The sequence below is a fragment of the Dama dama genome, chromosome 30 (genome assembly GCF_033118175.1).
Source record: "Dama dama isolate Ldn47 chromosome 30, ASM3311817v1, whole genome shotgun sequence".
NCBI lineage: Eukaryota > Metazoa > Chordata > Mammalia > Artiodactyla > Cervidae > Dama > Dama dama.
Window position 1 is genome coordinate 31795594 of NC_083710.1, and position 27791 is coordinate 31823384.

The 27791-nt window shown below is 36.0% G+C and overlaps 1 protein-coding gene across 6 annotated transcripts in view; it reads right to left on the reverse strand.

Annotated features, from left to right (window-relative positions):
- Positions 1-27791, reverse strand: part of PDS5B (PDS5 cohesin associated factor B) — a 170391-nt gene that overhangs the window by 14950 nt on the left and 127650 nt on the right. For all 6 annotated transcript variants that reach the window (XM_061133534.1, XM_061133533.1, XM_061133535.1 and 3 more), the window contains exons 22-29: positions 24754-24822; positions 22972-23108; positions 14885-15008; positions 8892-9096; positions 6587-6701; positions 1886-2018; positions 1429-1548; positions 386-448 (exon numbers count right to left, since the gene is read on the reverse strand). In XM_061133534.1, coding sequence (XP_060989517.1) covers positions 386-448; positions 1429-1548; positions 1886-2018; positions 6587-6701; positions 8892-9096; positions 14885-15008; positions 22972-23108; positions 24754-24822 — 966 coding nt within the window. The remainder of the gene's footprint in view (positions 1-385; positions 449-1428; positions 1549-1885; positions 2019-6586; positions 6702-8891; positions 9097-14884; positions 15009-22971; positions 23109-24753; positions 24823-27791) is intronic.

The window sequence follows — 27791 nt, forward strand, 5'->3', positions numbered from 1 at the left end:
TCTACAGTAAGAAGGCTTACACAGAAAGTGAGAACACAAAACATGTATAGTCAACAATGAAAATTGACAATTAGACTCTTGCTAGCGACTTAGCAGCAGCATCAGCATCAGGGAAGGACATAAGATGTCTTTTTACTTTAATAATACAGAATAAGAAATTTAAGAAAGAAGATATCCAGGGTTTTACCATAAGCTAAAAAATATGTTCTATATCTCAAACTACATCTATATAGTAAAAATAACTTTTTCTTACTAAATGGAAGATGAATATTTCTATTTTCTTTTGATATACCAATTTAAAAGAAATACAAAATAATATAATTATACCAACAGTCACACTAAAATAAACTACCACATAAAAATTAAAACAATTTTCAAAACATACTTTTCCAGGAGTGAAAAATGACTTCATTTCTGGAGGCAGATAATTTTTGGTGTTACTGAAGTTCTGGAAGCAAGGGAAAAAAGACACAGTCAATGACTTCTGAAACACTGTATCTACAAAGCAATCCAAAAGTCGACAAAGCTTAAATTAGAGCAGCTTTTGTTTTAAAGTGCATTATAAAATACATATTTATTGAAACTAAAAATCAGTTGAAACAAAATTTCAGTCACTGATTTTAAATGCTGTAATAGCTAAAACTAACCTTGTACTAACTCTAGTATTAACACAACATTTTTGACCTCTAATATGCTAAGGCTCTAAGAGCACCTGAACAAAAACATGCTTATATAATAATACTCTCCAGGGAAGAGACCACATATATACTCCTTTTATCTTAATCATAAAAAAGTGAATGCCTAAATGCAGACAGTCCCTTTTTAGGTGAACCTACAAGGCCTGTTCCAACCTCTATACACTGGGGTTAAGATGTTAACTGGTGTTGGGCTTTAAAAAAAAAAAAAAAAAGGTAATGACTTAGATAGACTATAAACCTCCAAGAGATTCTTAAAAATACCTTTTTGAGAATACTACTATACTTGAGTTTTCTGAAAGTGGTTGGGAAGATCCCTGTAATGTTCCCCGGGTATTAGGCCTGCTCTGATTCTTTCACATCGGTTAGAAATTTCAAGGGCTTATAATTTCAGACTGTATCAGCATTCTCCTTCCCGTTTTGAATCAATGGCCATTAACTCATTAATTTACCTGCTTTGATCACATTTTTGCCTGTGCTCTTAAAACTAGCATAAAACTCAGAAAACAATAAAAATAATAGATCATTTTAACTCATTTCTGAACCTATTTGTGTCCTCCGGCTTGGCCCATATTCTGATCTTGAACATGGTTAATTAAGATTCACGGCGACCTTTCCCCATGACGTAAGTAAGGGGTCAACTCTTGACACTGATTCCTCCTGATCTTCCCACAACCTAGTGGTGACAATACATTTTATTTCAACTTACACAAATAAATCCTAAAATAACTACCTTGTCAGGCTGGGTGAAAAAACGAGCTGGCAGTACTGGGTCTTTAGGAGATTCCAAACTATATGTGGTGCTTTTTGACATGATGATATTCATGGCAACATCACATACAGTATACAGTTTCTGCAATGGGTATTAAACAAAAAGAAAAAATCAGGTACTTAAGCTGGCAAACTAGACTCTATGAATTAAGAGTAATTCCAGAACATGCATTTAGTATGTAGTTTCCAGGACAACAGTACAAGTTAAAATACTTATTCTATTATCGTAATTAGTTTACTACTAACAGCATTACTACTATTCTCTACAGATTCTATATTAGTAAGTCTAATTACTAACACGAATACTACTATTTAACTACTAGTAGAAAAGGCTGATGCTGTCTACAAAAGTCTCATACCCTATACTCAAATGCTTAAAGTCAATACAGAATCATAACTATTTACAAAGAATTACATACTTCATTCATTTTTGCATCATCTGGTCCTTGAGCATCTTTTGTTTGTTTAATATTTTCTACCATCTTTCTGATAAACGCATGACTATTATTTTCATTTTTAGCCATTAGTATTTCCAGAACAAACCAAAGACACCTAAAAAATACCAAGAAAAAAATTCACTATTAAATACAGATATAATTCTAAATAAAATGAACTTCAAGAGCAGAAAAAATTAAAAAGAAATAGCTATAAATCAATGGAGAAAAAAAAGTACATCACATACATATTACAACATATGAGCAATGTAGGTATGAATTCATAACATCCTTTCTCAAAGTCTCACTAATTTTCCTAGGTAGACAGAAAAGTTAAAAAGAAACAGAAATGGTAGAAATAAAGAAGTGATCTTAATCCCTAGCTATGGCAGGGAAAAAGGACTGCCTAAAACAATAACTGGGTCATAAAGTGAAGACTCTAATGTTCTAAGATTGACTGTGGTTCTGACTGAAGTCTTTAGGAAATTCTAACAACCTACCAAAATCACTGCAGATGGTGACTGCAGCCATGAAATGAAAAGACGCTTACTCCTTGGAAGGAAAGTTATGACCAACCTAGATAGCACATTAAAAAGCAGAGATATTACTTTGCCAACAAAGGTCCATCTAGTCAAGGCTATGGTTTTTCCAGTGGTCATGTATGGATGTGAGAGTTGGACTGTGAAGAAAGCTGAGCACCGAAAAATTGATGCTTTTGAACTATGGTGTTGGAGAAGACTCTTGAGAGTCCCTTGGACTGCAAGGAGATCCAACCAGTCCATCCTGGGGGAGATCACTCCTGCGTGTTCACTGGAAGGACTGATGCTGAAGCTGCAACTCCAGTACTTTGGCCACCTCACACGAAGAGCTGACTCATTGGAAAAGACCCTGATGCTGGGAGGGATTGGGGGCAGGAGGAGAAGAGGACGACAGAGGATGAGATGGCTGGATGGCATCACCAACTCAATGGGCATGGGTTTGGGTAGACTCCGGGAGTTGGTGATGGACAGGGAGGCCTGGCGTGTTGCAATTCATGGGGTCGCAAAGAGTCGGATACAACTGAGCGACTGAACTGAACAACCCTAAGAGTCTTCATCAATAAATTGAGGGAAAAGTCAGGGCTGACAACTTTATATACTAAAGGGGAAAAAAAAGTTTCAGTACCTCAGTTTCAGGGTAATTATATTAAAGTCTATTCAAGAAAAAAAAATGAAAGTCCTTTGTGTCTGTATTATGCATATGGAATGGGACAGAGTGATAGTACAGAGGAGAAAATGGGAGAAGAGGGAAATGTGAAACAAGGTAAATTCTAGAAGGGAAGAAAGTAACCTCTGAGACCTCAGACATAGGTTACAGTTTCTTTTCTCTGATAGAAACATCACTCAGGGCTGTACTAGACTATTTATAAATACAGCCCCAAATATTTATTTAGTAAGTTTCAAGGAATATTTTATCATTTAAAAAAAAAAAATAAAAACACTGTGTTCTGAGAAAGGGGAATGGCTAAAAGTTTTCCTTAGTATAATCACACTAACACAGAATTCATTTTGGGAACACTAATTGCTTATTTTTTAAAACTAGAAACTGTGGCAAAAAGAGGGTAAAAGCCTTTTCTCTTGTCATGAGAAAAGTACCAGTAATTTAATTTTATTCTCTTGAAGCACCACAAATACTTAACTATAAAATATTTCTAGGAATCAAGAAACCAAGAGTTATTTTCCTTTAATAAGAAGCTAAAATCATAAGACATGGACATCACCAGATGGTCAACACCGAAATCAGACTGATTATATTCTTTGCAGCCAAAGATGGAGAAGTTCTATACAGTCAGCCAAAATAAGACCGCGAGCTGACTGTGGCTCAGATCATGAACTCCTTATTGCCAAATTCAGACTTAAATTGAAGAAAGTAGGGAAAACCACTAGATCATTCAGGTATGACCGAAATCAAATCCCTTATGATTATACAGTGGAAGTGAGAAATAGATTTAAGGAACTAGATCTGATAGACAGAGTGCCTGATGAACTATGGACAGAGGTTCGTGACATTGTACAGGAGACAGGGATCAAGTCCATCCCCATGGAAAAGAAATGCAAAAAGGCAAGATGGTTGTCTGAGGAGGCCTTACAAATAGCTGTGAAAAGAAGAGAAGCAAAAAGCAAAGGAAAAAAGGAAAGATATTCCCATTGGAACGCAGAGTTCCAAAGAACAGCAAGGAGATGAGAAATCCTTCCTCAGCAATCAATGCAAAGAAATAGAGGAAAACAACAGAATGGGAAAGACCAGAGATCTCTACAAGAAAATTAGAGATACCAAGGGAACATTTCATGCAAAGATGGGCTCAATAAAGGACAGAAATGGTATGGACCTAACAGAAGCAGAAGATATTAAGAAGAGGTGGCAACAATACACAGAAGAACTGTACAAAAAAGATCTTCACGACCCAGATAATCATGATGGTGTGATCATTTACCTAGAGCCAGACATCCTGGAATGTGAAGTCAAGTGGGCCTTAGAAAGCATCAGTATGCACAAAGCTAGTGGAGGTGATGGAATTCCAGTTGAGCTATTTCAAATCCTGAAAAATGATGCTGTGAAAGTGCTGCACTCAATATGCCAGCAAATTTGGAAAACTCACCAGTGGCCACAGGACTGGAAAAGGTCAGTTTTCATTCCAATCCCAAAGAACGCTCAAACTACTGCACAATTGCACTCATATCACATGCTAGTAAAGTAATGCTCAAAATTCTCCAAGCCAGGCTTCAGCAATACGTGACCCAGGAACTTCCAAATGTTCAAGCTTGTTTTAGAAAATGCAGAGGAACCAGAGATCAAATTGCCAACATCCGCTGGATCACTGAAAAAGCACGAGAGTTCCAGAAAACATCTATTTCTACTTTATTGACTATGCCAAAGCCTTTGACTGTGTGGATCACAATAAACTGTGGAAAATTCTGAAAGAGATGGGAATATCAGACCACCTGACCTGCCTCTTGAGCAACCAATATGCAGGTCAGGAAGCAACAGTTAGAACTGGACATGGAACAACAGACTGGTTCCAAATAGGAAAAGGAGTATGTCAAGGCTGTATATTGTCACCCTGCTTATTTAACTTCTATGCAGAGTACATCATGAGAAACGCTAGAAGAAGTACAAGCTGGAATCAAGATTGCCGGGAGAAATATCAGTAATCTCAGATATGCAGATGACACCACCCTTATGGCAGAAAGTGAAGAGGAACTAAAAGGTCTCTTGATGAAAGTGAAAGAGGAGTGAAAACGTTGGCTTAAAGCTCAACATTCAGAAAACTAAGATCATGGCATCCAGTCCCATCACTTCATGGGAAATAGATGGGGAAACAGTGGAAACAGTGTCAGACTTTATTTTTTTGGGCTCCAAAATCACTGCAGATAGTGACTGCAGCCATGAAATGAAAAGACACTTGCTCCTTGGAAGGAAAGTTATGACCAACCTACATAGCATATCAAAAAGCAGAGACATTACTTTGCCAACAAAGGTCTGTCTAGTCAAAGCTATGGTTTTTCCAGTGGTCATGTATGGATGTGAGAGTTGGACTGTGAAGAAAGTCCAACTTGGACTGTGAGTGCCAAAGAATTGATGCTTCTGAACTGTGGTGTTGGAGAAGACTCTTTAGTCCCTTGGACTGCAAGGAGATCCAACCAGTCCATCCTAAAGGAGATCAGTCCTGGGTGTTCATTGGAAGGACTGATGCTGAAGCTGAAACTCCAATCCTTTGGCCACCTCACACGAAGAGTTGACTCATTGGAAAAGATCCTGATGCTGGGAGGGATTGGGGGCAGGAGGAAAAGGGGGTGACAGGATGAGATGGCTGGATGGCATCACCGACTCGATGGACATAAGTCTGAGTAAACTCCGGGAGTTGGTGATGGACAGGGAGGCCTTGCGTGCTACGATTCATGGGGTTGCAAAGAGTCAGACACGACTGAGCAACTGAACTGAACTGAACTGAATAGCATAGGAAATTAATTTATTCAAAAGCACAGAGGTCATCCTTTACTATAACAGAAATAGGATCTCATCTCTATTTAAGAAGTGTTACAAAGACTTCTCTAAATATCATTATATTCCCCCATCCCACACCCTGGCAGGTATATTCTTCTGGCACCTCAATAAGAATCTTTGAAAGAACTGCAACTGTCATAAACCTAATTTAGTCAGAGAATCAACAGTGAAGTATGGGAACAGTTCCCTGGTTATCAACTTGGCCCATTATTAAGTTAGACTATCTTTCTTCCTTATGGAGAAAGACGGGAACTGCAAAGGAAATATGCTTACCATGTGAATAAAAGAGTGTTAATTCACTCCACATAAAAATCTATACAGTGCTTCAGAAGAAAGTAGGAAAAGATAAGAGTTACAAAGCAAACTCTTTAACAGATAACTTCAATAGAAAAGAAATGCCAGACTGGTAGAGAAAGAGGACAATAATACAGTAATTATACTAGGATGTTTTGGGAATTATATAAGAAGTGAAATATGAAGAGATGGTAGGAAAAAAGAAAAAGAGAACAAATAAGGTAAAGAACCTTAAACTCCTAAGAAATGAAATAAATTTAATACACTAATTATAACTGAGATTCCATTATCAGCAGGAAAGGGGAAAAACCTTCAGAAAATACGAAAATGGGATGGAAAAAGTCTTACTCTTTAACGTCTTTAAGTTGTTCAATATCCTGTACTTTGACATAATCTGGGTCATGAGCCAAAAGGTGTATTGTATATGGAACAACATACTCAGGTAGAAGAGACAATAATTTTTCTGAAAAATAAAACAAAACAAAAACATCAGGTTAGAAAACCAAATCTTACTCACTCTCTTTCTCTCTCTGATAGTCTATTTCTTGCATCCCAATAATTTACCACAATATCGCTAGAAGAAAAATACACTGAAAGGTCCAATGCTGAGGTACCTCATAAAGTTTATTCAGTTATCCATCACGGCCAATATTGATATGCCTACTAAATGCACCCTGTATATTTCAATTTTCAACAGATATGAGAAAAAAGTGACCCAAACTATACTCAAGACTAAGGGACATAAAATCTATTTTTCTTCTTATTAGTAACTCTCTGTTCAACACTCCCTTGTAAGTTGCTGTGCAAAAGGAAAACAACTAGTAAATCTTTCAGTCAGTATGGCACAAAAATAGGAAGTAAAGGCTGATACTATTTAATACAATCTGCAACATAAAAACTGAAAGAAAGCAACAGACATTGTTTCTAGGGCATTTTAAATAACAATGAAGTATCTTTTCAGTTTAAATTCAAATGTTTTAATATTTTGACTGAGATCAGTACAGTCCATTACACATACAAATGGAAATCCTAATTAGTTTTAATAAAGGTTACTCAAAAGACCAAGATTCATACTCTGAGCAATTCTTTTTATACTTCCTAGTCTTGCAATTTTTCTTCAGTCTAGAATAAAACAATGTATGTGTCAACAAGGCACCAAATTTTATTTATTTCTATCACTGAACTCAAAGAGAATAAGCTTGTATGTAATATTCATTTCAAGGTAGGTACAGAAGAAAAAAGTAACAAGGTTCAAAATTCAGTGAAATTTGAATTAAAAGTCTATCAAACATGTACTAAGTGCTTACTCTTTTCCAGACCTAATATTTGAGTAGAGCTTACTGTTTTAAATATAAAAATGCATAAGACTAGACAAAGACCTCACAGTGAGCACAGACAGGACCAGGACAGAAGCCCCACTTCACCATGGACAGTACCCTAAAATAAGAACAGCTAATAACTTCTGAGTACTTCTTTGGACCATGCATTATGCCAGGTGCTTTATATATATAACTCTTTAATCATAACTACCATAAGATACAAGTAAAACTATACCAATCTTAAAAAAAGGAAACCAAGGCTCAGACTGCATAAACACAAATACAACCAGTAAATGGCAGAGGTGAGATGTAACTCCAGAACCCCTAAGGTGAAGTAGGAAAAGAGGGTCCCCAAAACTGTATTTTAAAGGATTCACAAGGGGCAAACTTCTCTCCTTGGTTTTGTTTATTTGTTTGGCCAGAAGGGGGAAGCAATTTCCAGACAGAGTTGACAACAGAGAAAAAAGCTGGCTACACAAATTTCAAACAATCCAGAGTACAAGGAGCAAAGAATTTACATTGAGGAGTAGCGAGAGGCAAAGTTTAAAACTCAGGCTGCGAGTTAACTACAAATGGTCATGCTAATGAGCTTCTACTTGATCCTCTAAGCAGAAAGGAGCCAACCAAGGTTTCAAGCACTGATCTGTTTTAGGAAGATAATTTTGACAGTGGTGTGGCTTGGCTGGAGGCAGGGAAACATTTACAACAGGGAGTTAGTTAGGAGTAGATATGCTAATCCAAGTGAAATACAGCAGGATAGGGGAGTTGGGGAGAAACAGTGAAGACACCCAAAAGAAGAATTAAGAGGATTTAGTGATCAATGAGAGGAAAAAAGAAGGCATGAGGAACGCCTCTGACTTCTGACTTGCGTAATTGGATGGCTTTTAATGCTGTTGATCAAGTCATAGAAGTCAGGGACACAAAAACTAACAGTGTGGACGGAGCGACGTAAGCAGATTTTAAAAAGGCACACAGGACCCTGATATTAATGTCAGCTACAGGTGATAAAGACCTGGACTTTTTTAAACTAAAAGAGTACTTAGACAATCTTCATAAATGTACCTCTTACTGTTTCATTACCTTCAAAGTTCCTGCTTTTTCCCCTTAGCCTTTTAGTCAGTTGCATCAAGAACTATAGGTTGATATTTAAATACCCATGCATTTGTATTTTAAAATAACCTTTTACGAGGAAAAGTTGCTACTGAAAAACAGTAATAACAACTTACTTAATGAGGGCTAATTAGAATATAATAAACAACAGTAACATTTTGTGTTCCACAAAACTGAAACTGGCAAGATGGGAAAGTACACTCTTCATTTTCACACACGCTTACCGCTAACAGCTGCATGCTGTTTCAGATACTCGCGTCTCACATTGATATTTTTTACCAGACACTGCCTGGCATGAGCTCTTCTTTCTTTTACAGGGTCTTTTGCACAAAGTGCACAAATTGCCATATACTCAAGTGGAAGCCGTAATCGAGAAAGGCCTTTGTGAAGTTTCTGAGCAAACACTTGTCTTACTTGATAGCATTCATCCTGAAAGACATAATTATTCCACATGTTACCTACATGGTATCAAATAACGACAAATAAGGAAATAACGACTCTGGATAGGAAACCCACTCTATCAGGTAATTAGAATAAACAGCACGAGTACCCACAACCAGTGCCCCAGTGCATAGGACCGAGGTGGGACAAATTAACATGGACGCCAGCGTGGTAACCTGGACCTTAAAATGACTGCCAGCTACCTGTGTGAGAACACATTGGACGCACTCTTAAAATAGATAAAAACTAGTAAATATTAATCCACCTTAACTTAAATGAGGTATGTAAAAACAAGTCTGAACACTATCTCACATTTACCTTTTTCATTTACTGAGCAAGATAAAACTCTGTCCCATTTATATATTTAGTTCTATCATTTAAAAAAACTGTTCAGATTAAAAAGCACAATTCCGAAGGCAGGAGTTACTTAATCCATTTCAGCAACATCACGTTCCTCTTAATTCTAAAAATGAACTGCTCATCACTGTGCCTGCTTTTCTCACACTACTCCCTCTCCTAAACCACCCACCTCCACTCTAGTAGGTAACCTGTCCTCATCTTCAAGGACAGCTCCCATACCTTCCAGAAATCACTGTGTAAATCTTTACCCTAAACCCTCTGTGCATATCCAGTACTGTGCTCTGCTAGAACTCTGTGCTATCTCCAGCCTAGCATTTAGTACACAGTATGAAAAGGACTGGTTTACCTGTCTTATGCACTGCTGTTTCTTCAAGCCAAGCACTGTGATTTCATTCCTCCTTGTGCCTCAAAACTTAGCACAATGTCCGCTACAGATTATGAGAATTTTTTCTAAACTATAGGGAAAAGCTCAGTATGATTTTTGAACCATATATGAGATACAAAAAGAGTTTCATTATTACATACCATCAATGAACATAATGTATGGTATGTTTCATATTATTGCAACTGTATGTTTATTTCTTCTATCTAGAATGCTAATTTTGCTTTTCTTCAAAACCTAGGTTGCAACATCTTGCCCTTATCTTTAAATCCTTATTTTGTGCATCTCCTTTCATTTACTTTAAACTTCAGTTTATTACAATACCAAACGGCCAGTTTAAAAAAAGTAGTCAAGTACAACTACTATGGAGGATAGTATGGAGATTCCTCAAAAAACTGAAAATAGAGTCACCATACAATCCAGTAATCCCACTCCTGGGCACATAGTCAGACAAAACTATAGTTCAAAAAGATACCTGCACCACCATGTTCATAGCAGTACTGTTTACAATAGCCAAGACCTGGAAACAACGTAAAGGTCCATCAACAGGTGAATGACAAAAATACAATGGAATACTACTCAGCCATGAAATGAATGAAATATTGCCATTTTGCAGCAACATGAATGGACCTGTGGATTATGATACTAAGTGAAGTAGGTAGGTCGGAAACACAGATACTATCACTGATACGTGGAATCTAAAATAAGACACAAATGAACCTATCTACAAAACAGAACAGACACACAGAACAGACTTATGGTTGGTTGCCAAGGGGGAAGGTAGAGTAGGGGAGGGATGAAATGGTAGTTTGGGGTTAGCAGATGCAAAGCATTATATACAGAATGGATAACAACGTTGTACTGAATAGCACAGGGAACTACATTCAATATTCTGTGATAAACCATAATGGAAAAGAATATAAAAAGAATGTGTGTGTGTGTGTGTGTATATACACACTACTGAATTACTTTGCTATATAGCAGAAATTAACACAACACTATAAATCAACTATACTTCAATTAAAAAAAATAGTAATCAATAGACAGAACTACTATTATCTATCCTTATACTCCACAAAACAAAATTAAACTTATATCACCCCTTCCTCATTATTACTCCTATAAGGAGAGGAATTTTCAGTATCCAATTATTCATTATGAAAATATCCAATTACAAACAAACAATATAAGTGAAAGTCAATACATCACAAATATAGTCACAAATGAACAAGCTATCTGTAAGAATATTAAACAAGTGGGAGAGGGACAAATTAGAAGTATGGGATTAATAGTTACAAACTAGTCAATATTATCCTGGAGAAGAGAATGGTTACCCATGCCAGTATTCTTGCCTGGAGAATTCCATGGACTCCTAGAGGAGCCTGGGGGCTATTGTCTATGGGGTTGCAGAGAGACAGACATGACTGAGCAACTCTCACTTTCACTCAATACTATTATCTAATATAATAAGCTATAGTGGGATATAACCTGCAGAAGCAACCGGCATCACTATGCTCGTCACACCTGAAACTAACACAACACTGTAAATCAAATATACCTCAATAAAGCAAGCAAACAAACAACAACAAAACACTGAAGAGCACTCAAATATCCCTCCACACAACGGAGATACATTTCCAAGGCCATGTTTTTGTCATTCTTTTAGTAATCACTGAAGATCTAATAGTACAATGCAAATTAATTACAATGTCAACCGTGAATCACAGCAAAGGTAGGAGAGTTTCAAAAGATCATTAAGATAATGTTAGAAAAAAACTGTCAAATCATATGCAAAGCAACTGACACATTTAACAACAAAAGAAGAGAAAATTGACAAGAACGATGATGCAATGGGTACAGCTAAAGAGAATCACCTAAATAAAGATTTAAAAGATGTGCTCCTGCGAAATGAGGAAGCCTTCCAATGTTTGCTCTGGTTTTTGCAAAGATTTACCCTTTACACTAGCTTATAAAAAATAATATGAAGAACAGATTTATCCTTTTGACTAGGTTATTAAACCAGTCAATCCTAAAGGAAATCAACCTTGAATATCCACTGGAAGGACTGATACTGAAGCTGAAACTCCAATACTTTGGGCCACTGATACGAAGAGCCAACTCATTAGAAAAGACCCTGATTCCGGGAAAGATTGAAGGCAGGAGGAGAAGTGGATGACAGAGGACAAGATGGTTGGATAGCATCACTGACTCAATGGATATGAGTTTGGGTAAGCTCCAGGAGACGGTGAAGGACAGGAAAGCCTGGCATGCTGCAGTCCATGGGGTCACAGAGTCAGACACAACTGAGCAACTGAACAAGGCTATTAAAAGTATGAAGTAAAGCTTTACACTCTGACTAGGTTACAAAAACATGTGAAGCAGAGGACAGAGTGACACAATTTTTATCAGGAAAAACACACTCTCAAAAAAGCAGACACTTGATACTTTCATGTTTATGGTTATAACCAGTGACTGGTTCAACATAAGGAAGATGGTATCTATACTACCAAATATTTTTCCGAGATAAAGTTCCAATCAAAGCTTTTATTTGCTACTAAGAAATTCATTTTAGTCTGCATATTAAATAAACTTTTGTGTTAATTTCTGCTGTACAGCAAAGTATACTTTTTAAGTATAAATTATTCTCAGTTATTTGTAGTATCTTGTAAATAGTTCAATTACTATGTGTATTGCATTGTATTAACAGCACTTATATCTTCTGTTCTCCTAAGAGGTTATCTTCTTAAGGGCTGTAGCCATGACTCACTCACCTTTGTATCTGAAGAACCTAGAACAATGCAAAGCACACAGAGGTACACAGTAAATTTTCATGAACTGCATTCAAATTCTAAAATACCTAGATTGGCCTGGAGAATTCCATGGACTGTATAGTCCATGGGGTCACAAAGAGTCAGACATGACTGATGGACTTTCAAAGGCTTCCCTGGTGGCTCAGCTGGCAAAGAATCTGCCTGCCTGCAATGAGGGAGACCTGGGTTCAGTCCCTGGGCTGGGAAGATCCCCTGGAGAAAGGAAAGGCTACCCACTCCAGTATTCTGTCCTGGACAATTCCATGGGCTGTATAGTCCATGAGGTCGCAAAGTGTTGGACACGACTGCGCCACTTTTGCTTTCAAGATTTGTATTACTGAATTTTTATTCCTCCAGATTTACTTTCCATTCAAATACATGACAAAGGCCACTGAGATACAACATTGCCTTTAAAGAGCTCAACTCAAGTAAATACAAATAAACCATAGGCATGTAACTAAGCACAAGTACGTATCAGGACTGTAGATAAAATCTGCAGGGGATCCCAAGGAAATCTCTTGTAAGAATATGGGCAAATTTCATGGAGAAGATTGTGTCTGAGCCTTGATATGCAGAAAGGGTTGGATTTGGGTATGTATAAATGAAGAGGGTGAAAATAAAATTAGAGGGAGGCAAACCACAGGTACATAAAAGAAAGAAAAAAGTTCAGCTTCACTGAAATAAACACAGGTAAAGGGTGGTGTGCTAAATAGAATTTTTAAATGTATATGTGGGTCCAAATATTAGAAGGGCTTGAATGGCAAGGTAAAATATATGCAAGTTTTTTTTCTTATGAGTACAAGCCCATAAATATTTCTGACCAGGGGAATAACATGACCAGAACTTGATAGGGAAATTTAACACACCATAGAGAAAGTCTCCCAACAGCACAGATGACAGCTAACGATGGGTACAGCAATCAGAATGGTTAAGGTTAAGAAGGTATGAATAAAAAAGATGTAATAGATATCAAAAGACAGAATTATCTGTACTTTTGTAACAAGGTGCAAACACAAGCAAACAGTCAAATATAAATAATGATTTTAGGTCTAAGAAATGCCATTCACCTTTACTTAATGTTTATTGAGATTCTCTGCATGTCAGGAAAGAATAGATTTGGAAGAGATTCAGTCTTACGTTCTCAGAAAATAAAAGTTTCAAATTTCTGTTTGGCTTTGGAAGTGGGTCCAGAAACTTGAGAAGGGCCAGAAAATGTAGTTGTGAAGTATGACAAAAATCAGGAGACAAAAGCCAAAAAAAGTATTTCAAAAATAGAGGTGCAATAAATAAATAAATTTAAAAAAAATAAAAATTGAACATGCAAAGAGTTGTGTCAAATGATGCCAAAAGGACATGTATAATAAAGATTAAGATCACTGGACTGGGGGACTTAATTAGATCATTTCTGGAAAACAGTGAAAGCAAATGCTAAAACGTGAGCAGGTAAGAGTGAGAGGATAAGAGAGCAGAGACAAGCCTGTGGTTGAAAGGAACAACCAAATTAGGACAAAGCTTTGTTTACAATAGGGTAATCCCATATTTTTAAGTTGTGAGAATGTGCTAATAATTAACATTTTACAATTAATACATGTTTCACAGTCAACAGAATTCTAAAACAACCTTTAAACTTAGGTAATCTGAACTTTCACACTGGGAGTTTGGTGACTGAGACAGTAACATATACAGTATGCTAGAAAAGAAAGTCTCTAGAATTTAACAAGCATGGATGTTCTCTGGACAGAGTGGACATTTAACTAATGATCTGCACATACTTACTATACAGCAAGTTTCAAACAAAGTCCATCTCTCTTAACATCCATACTTGTCCTAATTTTTTTTTTTAATTTCTACTGAACAACCAATACCACTAATACCCTGAGAAATATCATACCAAGAATCCAATAAATCGATAGACTCCAAGTACTACCAATTTGGAAAATTAATTACATATGTTGTTTTCTAAGAAATTTAATATGTTATTTTTAAACAATTCTCATTTTATGGCAAAATAAGGTTACCTCCAAAATTAAAGAGGAAATAGTAAACCAGAAAATTATGGGTTTCGCAAAAATCTCATTTCTCATATTGCCTAGTCAAGTATCTGAATAACAGCACCAAAACTAAAATCATAATAAACAGATGTTTTAAATACTGAAGTACCATAAGTACTAAAAGTCAAAGAACACAAAGAATCATGTTCTGTACAACCAGCCATTTTCCTTACATTGATAGCTAAAGCACACAGCTGATACTGTTCTAACGTGATAATCTCATGGTAACAGGGCTCCTGGGCCAGCTTCACAATTGCACTCCCAGCAGCGAGTCTCAGGCGTGACATATCTGGTTTACTGAAAAATAAGCAAGAAAATATGAATTAGATTTCTGTACATCTGCATAAAAACATTCCTACTTTGTATATCTAACTTTATAAAAATTCCTCTGGCCAAAAAAAAAAGGCATAAAACAGTTCAGTGATACTGACCACTATATTATGCTTGGAAGATGGTGTCCAAAGCACAAAATTCTTCTTTGAACACAAGTCTAAGCTAGTCATTGAATTCTCTTGTTCTACACAGAAAATTTTCAGACAAGCCTAGGACAAATCTATCTATATGTTCAGTTGTTAGGTCTCAAGTCTTCCACTATGGACTTTTCTTAGGATATATGTTTACTTATGTATTGGGCACAAAATATCATAACTTGCTGATCATTCAACTAAAACTATGGTGTAAAGTACAAAAGAAGTTAACATAAAAGCAGGTACAGTAGATTAAAAAAATTACTATTTTTAGCTAGTATTCAATTTTGAAATATTATCAAGAGCATCTTTTTAAGGGAAGAAAATCTATTGTAAAATGGGATATATTTCAGCAATTAGGAAATTCTTAACTAGTAAATAAATATATTTAAATAATCCTTCCTAATACAGAAACATATCAGATGAATTACTGATTCACTGAAATATTGTAAGTGGGGAAGTTGTAACTCCTTAATTAGGACTCCCTACATAGCTCCATAGTAAAACATTATTATTTACTATACATACAACATATACACCATACTGAGAGGGATGTAAAAGAGGCAAAAAAAAAAAAAAAAAAAAAGCAGCAAATCTTAATTAATCTTCCAGGATGCAAAAGAGACAAATCTTAATCTTCCAAGATCTAAAGATCTAGTTGGTTTAAGACTCTTCCTTTAGCTTTCTAACAATTACATAAAAATATTTACTGAATGTATGCTAACATTAATGAGGTTCTGAAGTTACAGGTTGCAGAGATATTTTCAGTTCATCAATAGCAATATTCCAAGTACTTATTATAAGATAACTCACTCAACCACTGCTAAGGAAAGTCTGATTTCCTTGTTGGAATTTAGTAAAATAAAAAAAGTAATTAAAATACTTTGTGTGTGTATACACGCACACTCAGTCGTGTCTGACTCTTTGTGACCCCATGGAATGCAGCTTGCCAAGCTCCTCTGTCCATTACAACGTTTTTGAAGACTAGTTCAAGAACGCAGACCCGAGAGCTCCTGCAGGGGGCACGGGTCTGGCCTTAGCAGCTGTGGGCGGCTTTGTGGGCTCGTACACTCGAAGGCGGGCCAGGCCAGGGTCTGCAGAGCCTCCATAGCTCCCACAGCAGGTCCAGGTATGCAACTACTACAGTCTTGGGACTTGACTTCAGTGTATCTGCACTGGTGACCTTGTGAAAACAACTCCTGAGAGACACCAAGAGCAACTGCCAGCATATCCACGCTTGAGGTGAGGCGAAGGCAGTGCCAACAACAGTGAGCTCAGGCAAAAGGTGAAGGTGACACACAGAGCATACTCACAGGTACATACAGCTCCAGTGGAACAGCACTCAGTGGCTCTTCTGGTGAGAGGGTTCCAATCCTACCTCCCTTGCACTGCAGATCAGAAATGGATCTGGGGTCCTCTACTCCAAACAACTTGGGAGCAGACCCTGCCCCAACAGGGCAGTGACAATCACAGACCAAAGAGGAGGCCTGGTCAATATCCTGTGCAGGCTCTGGTCACTACAACATCTGTCACAGCTCCTATCAAGGGGATAATGGCCAGTATACACGGAAGAAACAGGCTGTAGGCATTCATACTAAAAAACAGCCCTCACACCAAAAAATATTAAACTCACACAGGCTACACAGGGTCATCCCCACATAAAAACAGCCCTCAAAGACCACAGTAAGTAACTGTTACAAACTCACAGAGCAAAAGAAATAAAAGTAAAATAAAGAAGCAGAAAAAGCACTCCCCATTAAAAGATAGAATTCCCCTGGAAGAACAATGAAACAGACTTCTTCAATCTAACAGACACTGAATTCAAAATGGAGAAAATGAATGAAAATACTACAGGAATTAAGAAAGGCCACTGATAGAGATGCAGATTACTGTGAAAAGGAATTGGAAACTATAAGCAGGGGCCAAGGTGAAAACAGAGAATTCATTAGAAGAGACCAAAGCTGAACTAAACGCTATGGACAACAGAAGGAATAAGTGATCTGGAAGACAGAAAAATGGAAATTATCCAAGTAGATCAGCAGACAACACCCCCCAAAAAAAGGCAATATAAGAGACCTATGGGGTAATATGAAGCATGCAAATCTATGCATGATAGGGATTCTGGAAGAAAAAAGAGAAAGGGGAATGAACATGTCCTTGAAGAAATTATGACTGAAAACTTATCAGGCCTAAAGAAAGAAATAGATATCCGAATAGAGGAAGCACAAAGTGCCCTTAACAAGATAAATCCAAACAGACTTATACCAAGACACATTATAATAAAAGTGGCAAATGTTAAAGAGAGGACTTACACCAAGACACATTATAATAAAAGTGGCAAATGTTAAAGAGAGGATTTTAAAGGCAGCAAGAGAACAAGAGTTAACTACAAGGGAACCCCCAAAAGGCTATCAGCTCGTTTCTCTACAGAAACACTGCAGGCCAGAAGGGAGCAGCAAGATATAGTCAGAGTCCAAAAGTGAAAAATCTGCAACCCAGGATACTGTACCCAGCAAGATTATCCTTTAGAACGGAAGGAGAGAAAAAATTTCTCAGACAAACAATAACTTAAAGAATACTAAACCTATCTTAAAAGGATATATTGAAAGGTCCTCTCTAAGTAGAAAAGATCCAAGAAACTATAAGAAAAAGAAAATCACAATTGGAAAGTAAGTCACTGAAATAAGTACACAAATTCTTTAAAAAAATAAAATTACTGTGAAAGCAATGATTACCAAAATGAACAGCAAAAGTGTCACTATGAAGATGTAAAAGGACAACAAAATTATAAAATGTGGGAGAGGAGAGTAAGAAAATATAGATTTGTCTTTTCCTAGAATGTGTTTCAGTTTGTATGATTACCACCAATCTAAAGCAAGTAGGTATACGAATGGGTTTAATGTATTTGAAAACTAAGGCAAGCACAAATCAAAAACATAACAACAGATTAACAAAAACCAAAAAGAAGAGAATACAAGAATAATACTAAAGAAAACCATCAAACCACAAACCTAAAGTCTGCAGATGGAAGGAAATAATAAAGATCGGAGAGGGAGGAAATAAAACAGAGATTTAAAAACAATACCAAAAAAAAAAAAAAAAAAAAAAATCAATAAAACCAAGAGCTGATTCTTTGACATGGCAAACAAAAATTGACAAACCCCTGACCAGGCTCACCATGAAGAAAAGACCCAAATAAACAAAATAAGAAATCAAAGAGGAGAAATCACAACTCAAACTGCAGAAATACATTGAAACTGAAAGAGAATTACTATGAACAACAGTAATGAAAGAGAATACTATGAACCTAGAAGAAAAGGACAACTTTTTAGAAACATACAGCCCACTAAAAAGCAAGAAGAAATAGATAACCAGACCAATCACTATAACTGATTCAGAATCTGTAATTTAAAAAACCAAACCAAAAACACTCCCTACAAAAAAACTTTAAGACCAGATGGCTTCAATGGGGAATTCTATAAAACATACAAAAAAGAACTTCTTAAACTCTTCCAAAAGAGTGAATAGGAAGAAAACACTCCCAGAGACATTCTATGAAGTCACCATCACCCTGAAGTTTGGTAATGAAGTTACCAAAACCAGACAAAGACACCATCAAAAAAGCAAATTACAGGTCAATATCTTTGATGAATAAACACAAAAGTTCTTAAAGTATCAGCAACCTGAATTCAACAACACATAAAAAAGGTCATACACCACAACCAAGCTGGATTCACCCCAGGATCACAAGGATAGTTCAACACATGCAAATCAATCAATGTGATACACCATATCAACAAAAGAAAGGATTAAAACCACATGATCATGTCAACAGATGAAGAAAAAGCACTTGATAAATCAAGTCAACATTCACTCATGATACAAAATCCTTATGAAAATGAGTACAGAGGGAACACAGCTCAACATAATAAAAACTATTAATGATGAATCCACAGCCCATATAATATTCAACAGTAAGAACTTGAAAGCCTTCCCAGTATACTCTGGAGAAAGACAAGGATGCCCACTCTCACCACTTCACTTCAACATAGTATTGGAAGTCCCAGCTAAAGCAGAGAAGGAAAGGAAATAAAAGGTATTCAAATTGGTAGAGAAGAGGTAAATATTATTATTATATGCAGATGATATGATATAGAAAACTCTTAAGACTCCACACAGAATCTACTAGAACTGATAAATGAATTCAGCAAGGTAGAAGGATATGAGGTTAATATACAGAAACAGGCTGCATTTCTTTACACCAACAATGAAATATCAGAAAGCGAGTGTAAACAAACAATCCCTTTTAAAACTGTACCACCAAAATGAAATACTTAGGAATAAATCTGACCAAGGAAATGAAAGACTTATATGCTGAGAAATACAAAATATTAATAAATAAAACTGAAGATGATTCAGAGAAATGAAAAAACATCCCAGCTCTTGAATTAAAAGAGTTAATACTGTTATTAAAATGGCCATACTATACAAAGCAATCTACAGATTTAAGGTGATACCTATCAAATTACCCATGAGACTTTTCACAGAATTAAAACAAATAATCTTAAAAGGTAAATGGAACCAAAAAAGACTCAGAATTGCCAAGGCAATCCTGAGGAAGAGTACAAAGCAGGAAGCATTGTCCTCCTGACTTCAGACAATGCAAAAAAGCTACCATAATCAAACCACTATGTTATTGGCACAAAAACAGACACATGGATCAATGGAACAGAATAGAGAGCCCAGAATAAATCCACAAACCTGTGAATAGTTAATCTTTGACAAAGGAAGCAAGAATATTCAATGAGGAAAAGACAATCTCTTCATTAAGTGGTGCCAGGAAAGAAGGACAGCTGCATGTAAGTCAATCAAGTAAGAACACTCTCACACCATACACAAAAACACCACCATAAAACTCACAGAAGAAAGCATAAATATTCTGACATAAATCACACAATGTGTTCACAGGTCAGGCTCCCAAGGCAATAGCAATAAAAGCAAAAATAAACAAATGGGACCTAATTAAACTTACAAGCTTCTGCACAGCAAGGGAAACCACAAACAAAATGAAAAGACAACCTAGGGATAGGCAGAAAATATTTGCAAATGATGTGACAAATAACAGCTTTCTTTCCGAAATACAGAAACAGCCCGTAAAACTCAACAACAAGCAAGCCAATCAAAAAATAGAAGATCTAAATATACATCTCTCCAAAGGAGACATACAGATGGCCAATAGGTACATGAAAAGATGCTCACACTGGGAAGACCCAGAGGAACTGGGTGGAGAGGGAGGTGGGAGGGGGGATCGGGATGGGGAATACTTGTAAATCCATGGCTGATTCATGTCAATGTATGACAAAAACCACTACAAATGAAAAAAAATGATGCTCAATATTGCTAATTACTAGATAAATGCAAATCAAAACTACAATGAGGTACCACCTCACACCAGTCAGAATGGTCATCATTAAAAAGTATACAAACAACAAATGCTGGAGAGAGTGTGAAGAAAAGTTCCTTCACTTTCGGTAGGACACTGTTCTTACACTGTTGGTAGGAATGTAGATCAATGCAGCCACTACAGAAAACAATATGGAGGTTCTTCAAAAAACTAAAAGTTCCAGCAATTCCACTCCTGGGCACACACCAAGACAAAATTAAACTTAAAGAGATAAATGCACCCCGATGTTCACAGCATACATAAATGCACCCCTATGTTCACTATTTTCAATAGCTAAGACACAGAAATGCAAATGTCCATCGACAGATGAATGGACAAAGAAGATATGGTATGTGTATACAGTTGAATATTACTTAGCCATCAAAAAGATGAAATTCTGCCATTTGCAACAACATGAATGGACCTAGAGATTATCATACTAAGCAAAGTCAGTCAGAAAGAGAAAGACAAATACCATATGATATCACTTATATGTGGAATTTAAAATGTGACACAATCACATATCTACAAAACAAAAACAAACTTACAGAAATAGAAAAAAGACATGCGGTTGCCGGGGGGGAAGAGGTGTAGAGGAGAAAAGGATTGGGAGTTTGGGATTAGCAGAGGCAAACTTTTAGCTATAGGATGGATAAACAACAAGGTCCTACTGCATAGCACAGGGAACTATATTCAATATCCTGTGACAAACTACAATGCAAAAGAATATGAAAAGGCATATATACATATATGTGTATTTAACTGCATCACTCTGATGTACAGCAGAAATTGACACACTATTGTAAATCAACTGTTCTTCACTAAATTTTTTTAAAGCAGACAGACCCAATGTAATTCACACACACTTATAGAATTCAAGGACACATGTGATTTTGTTAAAGAATACTATGCATAAAAACAGGTGACATGAGACCTAAGTATGCACATAAATAATTTAATTAGTAAATCTGAGATAAAATGTATTAATACTAAGGAAATTTTTCTAATTATTATGTAACTCTTGGATGCTAACATAAATTATGAGTAGAAGGTAGAGATAACTAATTTTACTGAAAAGGTAATACATGTGGAATACCCTACAGAATTTTCTTTTTATTTGATCTGTTTGAGAAGACTGTGTTAATGCTAATATTCTATGCAAAAAGTACTGTATGAGCAAAACATATAAGAAATGAAGCAAAGATGGCAAAGTATTAAGCAGCTGACAATTACCATTCATATTTGATCCTAAAGATTTTATGCTAGATCTGTGTGTATACACACACACAGACACACACACACACACACACAAGGTGGGGGAAGTTACTCTCATATTTTTAACTACCAAAAAGATGCTATAAATGGCACCTGTATTTTCACAGAGGACAAACTTCTAAATTTTAGCTAATTCTGACATAACCACTACCATCAATATATCTAATTACTATGTGCTGGGCAGTGTTTTAAATACATTAAATATACTAACTTATTTGATTGTCATAATAGATGAGACAGGCATTAATCATCATCTCTGTTTTATAGCTGAAGAAACTGAGATACAGAGCAGTTAAAGTAACTTGTTGAAAGGTACCAAGCTGCTAAGATGTGGTCCCAGGATTTGAATCTGGAATCCAGAGTTCATGTTTTCAGTCACTAGACTATACATCTTTCAAACAAAACAAACTAAAAACAAACAAAAAAGTATCTGTATTTTTAATACTTTGTGTCAAGTGCATTTTCCATTTTCCACATATGCATATATTTTTGCTTCTGGAGAGCCAATTCGATCAGAAAAGACCCTGATGTTGGGAAAGACTGATGTCAAAAGGAGCAGGGGGTGGCAGGGGATGAGATGATTAGACAGCATCACCAGCTCAATGGACATGAGTCTGAGCAAACTCCAGGAGACGCAGAGGACAGAGGAGTCTGGTGTGCTGGAGTCCATGGAGTCGCAAAGAGTCAAACACAACTTAGCAAAGAACAACAACAATAACACTTCTGGAAACAGATTCAGGTAAGTTGCTTTCTACTCAGTCTGTTCTTTTGCATTTAGATATTAACAAGAATGTAAAACACCAGTTACTGATTGGTACATTAACAATTTCACATGAGGTATTAAAAAAAGTAAACATCTACTGTTAAAAATACTTAAAAGCATTCAGCAGTAATCTGCACTAGACATGGGACTGTCATTTTGAAACAACCACTATACAAAAGCCTATTACAATAAAAATATATGCGTATCTACAAATCTGTATTATTTTGTTTAAAAAGAAACCATCATTCAAAAATTACATCAGATGTTAACATACTGTGTAATCCAAAGAATGCTGAAGCTGTAATTACATACCTAATTTTCCCTTGTTCTGTCAAGTCTCCATCACTGTGCAATATTGTTGTGAGCAATCTTAAAGTAGAAGTTCCTGATTTACTGTGATTATTTTTCATTCCAAGTAGCCATCGAACCATCATTTTAATAGCCTGAATCTATTTAAAATACAAATTGACACAACATTGCTACTGTTCAAAGAAACTCTACATTAGCTTTGAGAAAGAATGAAAAAATGTTTTTAATAGACGCGTGTTAAGAAAAGGAAAGAAAAAATTATTTTTATTTGCATGTGTGAAGATAACTTTAAATGTTTTAAAAATGTCTCATGTTCCACCTCCTGGTAATTGACAAATGAATGATTTATCTAAAAACTGGTTCTTCCCGCTTTTTAAAAAATGTTTCTCCAACACTCTACCCTTTAGAATCCACAGTAATATCATGCTAACTTCCCTAACACATGAAGTTCCCAAATGCAAATCATATTCCATCTTTTGTGTCTAAGAGTTTATACCACCTTACATCTGTACTGCATTTTTCATAATTATGAAGTACTTAATATCAGTACTTTAATACCTATTACTGCCTCTAATATTTGGAACAAACCTTTCTGAAGGGGTGCAACACATTTTCTTTTTTACATATTATCTTACTTTTTATAGATCTGAAGCTTCAGAGCTAAATGGGTTTTAGACAGTGGTATGTGGCTTACACTCTTCAGATTCTCTTCCTTGGCCACTTCATAACCATGAACTTAAGTGCAGGTGGCCTGCCTTCTAATACAGTGTTGTCCATCTATACAAAACTGGTACTTGAGACCAATGCAGAGAAAACTGGTTCATACTAGAACTCAAAAGTTTCCAGCATCATTCAATGATGCTAAAGGAAGACTGCCCTACAGGTCCGGAGAAATAGTATCAGAATCTGAAAACTGCAATAATGTGAAAAAAGTAGTTCACAGTATGAAACATAAACATACAACAAAATTATTTATAAGAAATTATAATTAGAAAAACAATATTTAATGTATTTGTTCTTGGCCTTTACACCTTGGGCAGCAGATTGATATGAGGTCTATATTACAGACTACATACGGTTTTAGAGAAGTAATACTCCTACAGAAGCGATAAGCAATCTTTTACATATGACTCCTAACTCAAGAAATTACAGGTTGAATTTTTTTAATAAAAAAGTTTATCAAATCCCATGGAAAAGATGTGTGTGCATGCTCAGTTGTGCCCAACTCTTTTGTGACTCTACTGGCTGCTGCCTGCCAGGCTCCTCTGTCCATGGGATTTCCCAGGCAAGAATACTGGAAATGGGTTGCCATTTCCTCCTCCAGGGTATGTTCCTGACCCAGGAATCAAACCCTCATCTCCTGCAGTGACAGGCAGATTCTTTCTCTTGTGTTGGCAGGCTGATTCTTTACCACTAGCGTCACCTGGGAAGCCCTGAGGAACAGTCTTAAAACCTGGATGACCATCTTCACTGAAAGGAGAAGGTACTTAAAGTCAGCATTGTCTTTTGCCATTAAAATATTGGTATCTAAGAAAAAGAAACATGGAAGGAGTTTTCAAACTCTTTTTATTTTCCAAACTAGATTAGGTGCAGCTGCCCAAAGTCTCAGGTTTCTCAGTATTGCCCTATACTCTCATGGCCCAAAGGATGTCAGAGAATAAACATAAAAACCTGAATTACTTCAATAGCCATATCTTTATAACAGGAACTATTAAAACCTATAATATAATAATAATACGGTATATTAAATAGATTAAAATCAACAGATCTGTGCATGTCACTCACTTTGACCATTGTTTCAGGTGAAACCTCTTCATCTGGAACCCAAAGCTTAGTTGTCTTTTTTCCTGGAAGCTAAACAAAAATTAAGGACTTTAAGATACAAATTCTCATGTGTAATTAATATTTAGAGAATGAATGAAATCTTTACCTTCTGCAGCAACAGTCATTTACATATGACTATGTTTTCTGTTACTTACGCAAAAAGGTTGAAAGCCCTGTCTTCACCAGCACCCAAATGAACCTTCTGCCTCCAGCACCAGTTGGTTCTTTGCAGGTATGAGACAGGACTGAATTCAACAACTTATGTATACTTCTTTGCTTAACCCTTTTAAGACTAATGTTTCATTTATTTAAGGCAACCAGCAAGAAATAGGATAAAAATCAATGGAGCCAAAAAGGATACAGATGACCCTTGAATAAGACAAGTTTGAACTGTGCAGGTCTACCAACATGTAGATTTTAAGTGAATATATACTACAGTAATACACAATACACAATCTATGTTTGACTGAATCACAAATGCCCAAGGAACCACATACAGAGAGCTGACTATAAATTATAAAAAAGATTTTTTCCACAACACAAGGGTTGGCAGCTTTAACTTTCATTTTGCTCAATGGTCAGCTACAGTTAACAAACAAGGGGAAAGGTAGCTGCAAAAAGTCTTGAGCAGGGAACAAATATAAAGGTTTACAGCTGAAGTTACAGAAAACACACATTAGTATCTTCCTACTTAAAGACAACACACACTCACACCCACACACCCCACCCCACACCCATCCTCCTTACCCTGTTAGCTGGGCTGGGAAGCTAAAAAGTGAAAGTGTTAGTCATGTTCAACTCTTTGTGACCCCATAAATTGTAGCCAGCCAGGATCCTCTGTCCAAGGAATTTCCAGGCAAGTATACTGGAGTGGGTAGCCATTCCCTTCTCCAGGGTATCCTCCTGACCCAGGGATCAAACCCAGGTCTCCTGCATTGTGTACTGTTTGCCGGCTGAGCCTCCACGGAAGCCCAGAAAACAAAACCAAAATCATAGAAAAGTTTCAAAAAACAGAAAATATACAGGGGGGGAAAAAACAGAGCTAGAGGATTGACATCTCCAGAAGAACACAGAAAACACCCTTCAAAAAGTCCTCTTTTTAGAACAATCATAGAGTAACAATGAGATGATAAACTGAAAGTATTGAGAGATGTGAATTTAAAGTAGCAGCCAGGCAATTAAGTAAGGTGACCAAAGAGCTGAACCCAGTCTTGGAACACAGGAGATCCCATTTTCACCTCAACTTGACATGCACAATTTCCAGTTGGAAACAGAAATCAAAGAGCCCCTCCGATAACCTTCTGGCAACAGGACAGGAAGTTCCAATACAGAAGGCAAGCTCCCCAAACACAGAGCTATTTACAAATAGTTTAAGGACCAAGTCTTGAGTAGAGAAGCACCTTCAAAGCATGAAGTGAAAATAAGGAAAAAAAGAATTTCATTAGAAACATACTGACGAAATTTCTGAACTAAGAATATCCCAAAAAATCCCAAAGCTCCCATGGAGGAACCTACCAAAAAAGAAACAAGAACCACATCAACTTCAGATTTCTTGGTGGCAAGACTACATACCAAAAAACAATGTTCTGAATTTTCCACAGCCAAGAGAGTTGAAAAATAGAATTCTAATATTTAAGAATAGGGAGAAAAATATTTTCAGAAATCTTTCAAATTACAAGCCAGTTTGAAAGAATTCAAAGATGCCTTCCACATAAATATTAAATTCACAAGAAAATTCAATCAGCATAAATTATTACAAATATAAAATAAAAAAATATAAGATCAATAAACAGGTTCAAAAATAATAAAACCATAATAGATGCAACAAAACTAAAACAAACAAAAAATCTATGACTAATGGACAAAAATACTAGTCAAGATGAAAAAGCATATAAATGGGGTATGGAGTTAAATGGGATACTAATATTTTAATAAAAAGGTTAGTGACATATTTTTATTTGATCTTATAAAATACAAAATTATGAACATCTATAAAACTAGCAGGATAATGTCAAATAACCAAAAATGATTTTTTTAAAAAAGATTAAAAACTACATCATCACAACTGAACACTTGAATATACCTCTTTCAAAAACTGATAGATGAAGTTGAGATGAAAAAAAGTAAGCATAGGAAATACATGTAGAAATATAAGAAAATATGTAGCAATATTTACGGATAAGGAAACAATCAAAATGGACCTTTCTCGTAATAATGATGAAAAGTGAAAAAGAGTTTAGCACAAGGTAATAAGATAAAAACTATAACTGCCCAAATTCACCACCAACAACATAATTCTTAAAACTGAAATACCTAACAAAGCTGTATAAGAGAAATATTTAAATCTGCTTACAGAGAAAACTACAAAATTTTAATAGAAGACACACTGTAGATAAGCAAACTAAGCAATGGGGAAAAAATAGAGGCTGTGTAAGAATGATAGCACTGCAGACGACTGGAAGAAGGAGAAATCACTCCATAAATTCTGCTGGGAAAGTTGGTTCTCCTAATGGAGAACAGAAAGAAATGGAGTTCTTGAGTCATAGCATACAAAAAAAGCAAAAAAAAATCAATACCAGATGGATTAAAATTTTTATGTGTGAAAAGAAAATCTTAAAACTTTTAAAACAACGTATGAGAGACTATTTTTATGACAATGGCATAGGAAATAATTTCTTAAACAAGACATAAAAAGCACTAACTACAAGAGAAAAGAATGATAAATTTAGTTACATTAAAATTAATAACTTTTGTTCAAAGGACACTATGAAGGGAATAGAAAGACATACCATAAATGAGATTTTACACATTTTATGAACATACTTCAACATGTAACTGAAAAAAATATTAAGTGTGGAAAGATTACCTGTGAGAAAAACATAAACAACCCAAGAAAGAAAAAAAGGCAAAAGACATCAAGAGGAATTTCAGAAAAGAGCCAACAAGAATGATGACTAGACATAAATATTCTTAGTAACCAGGGAAATGCAAATTAAGAG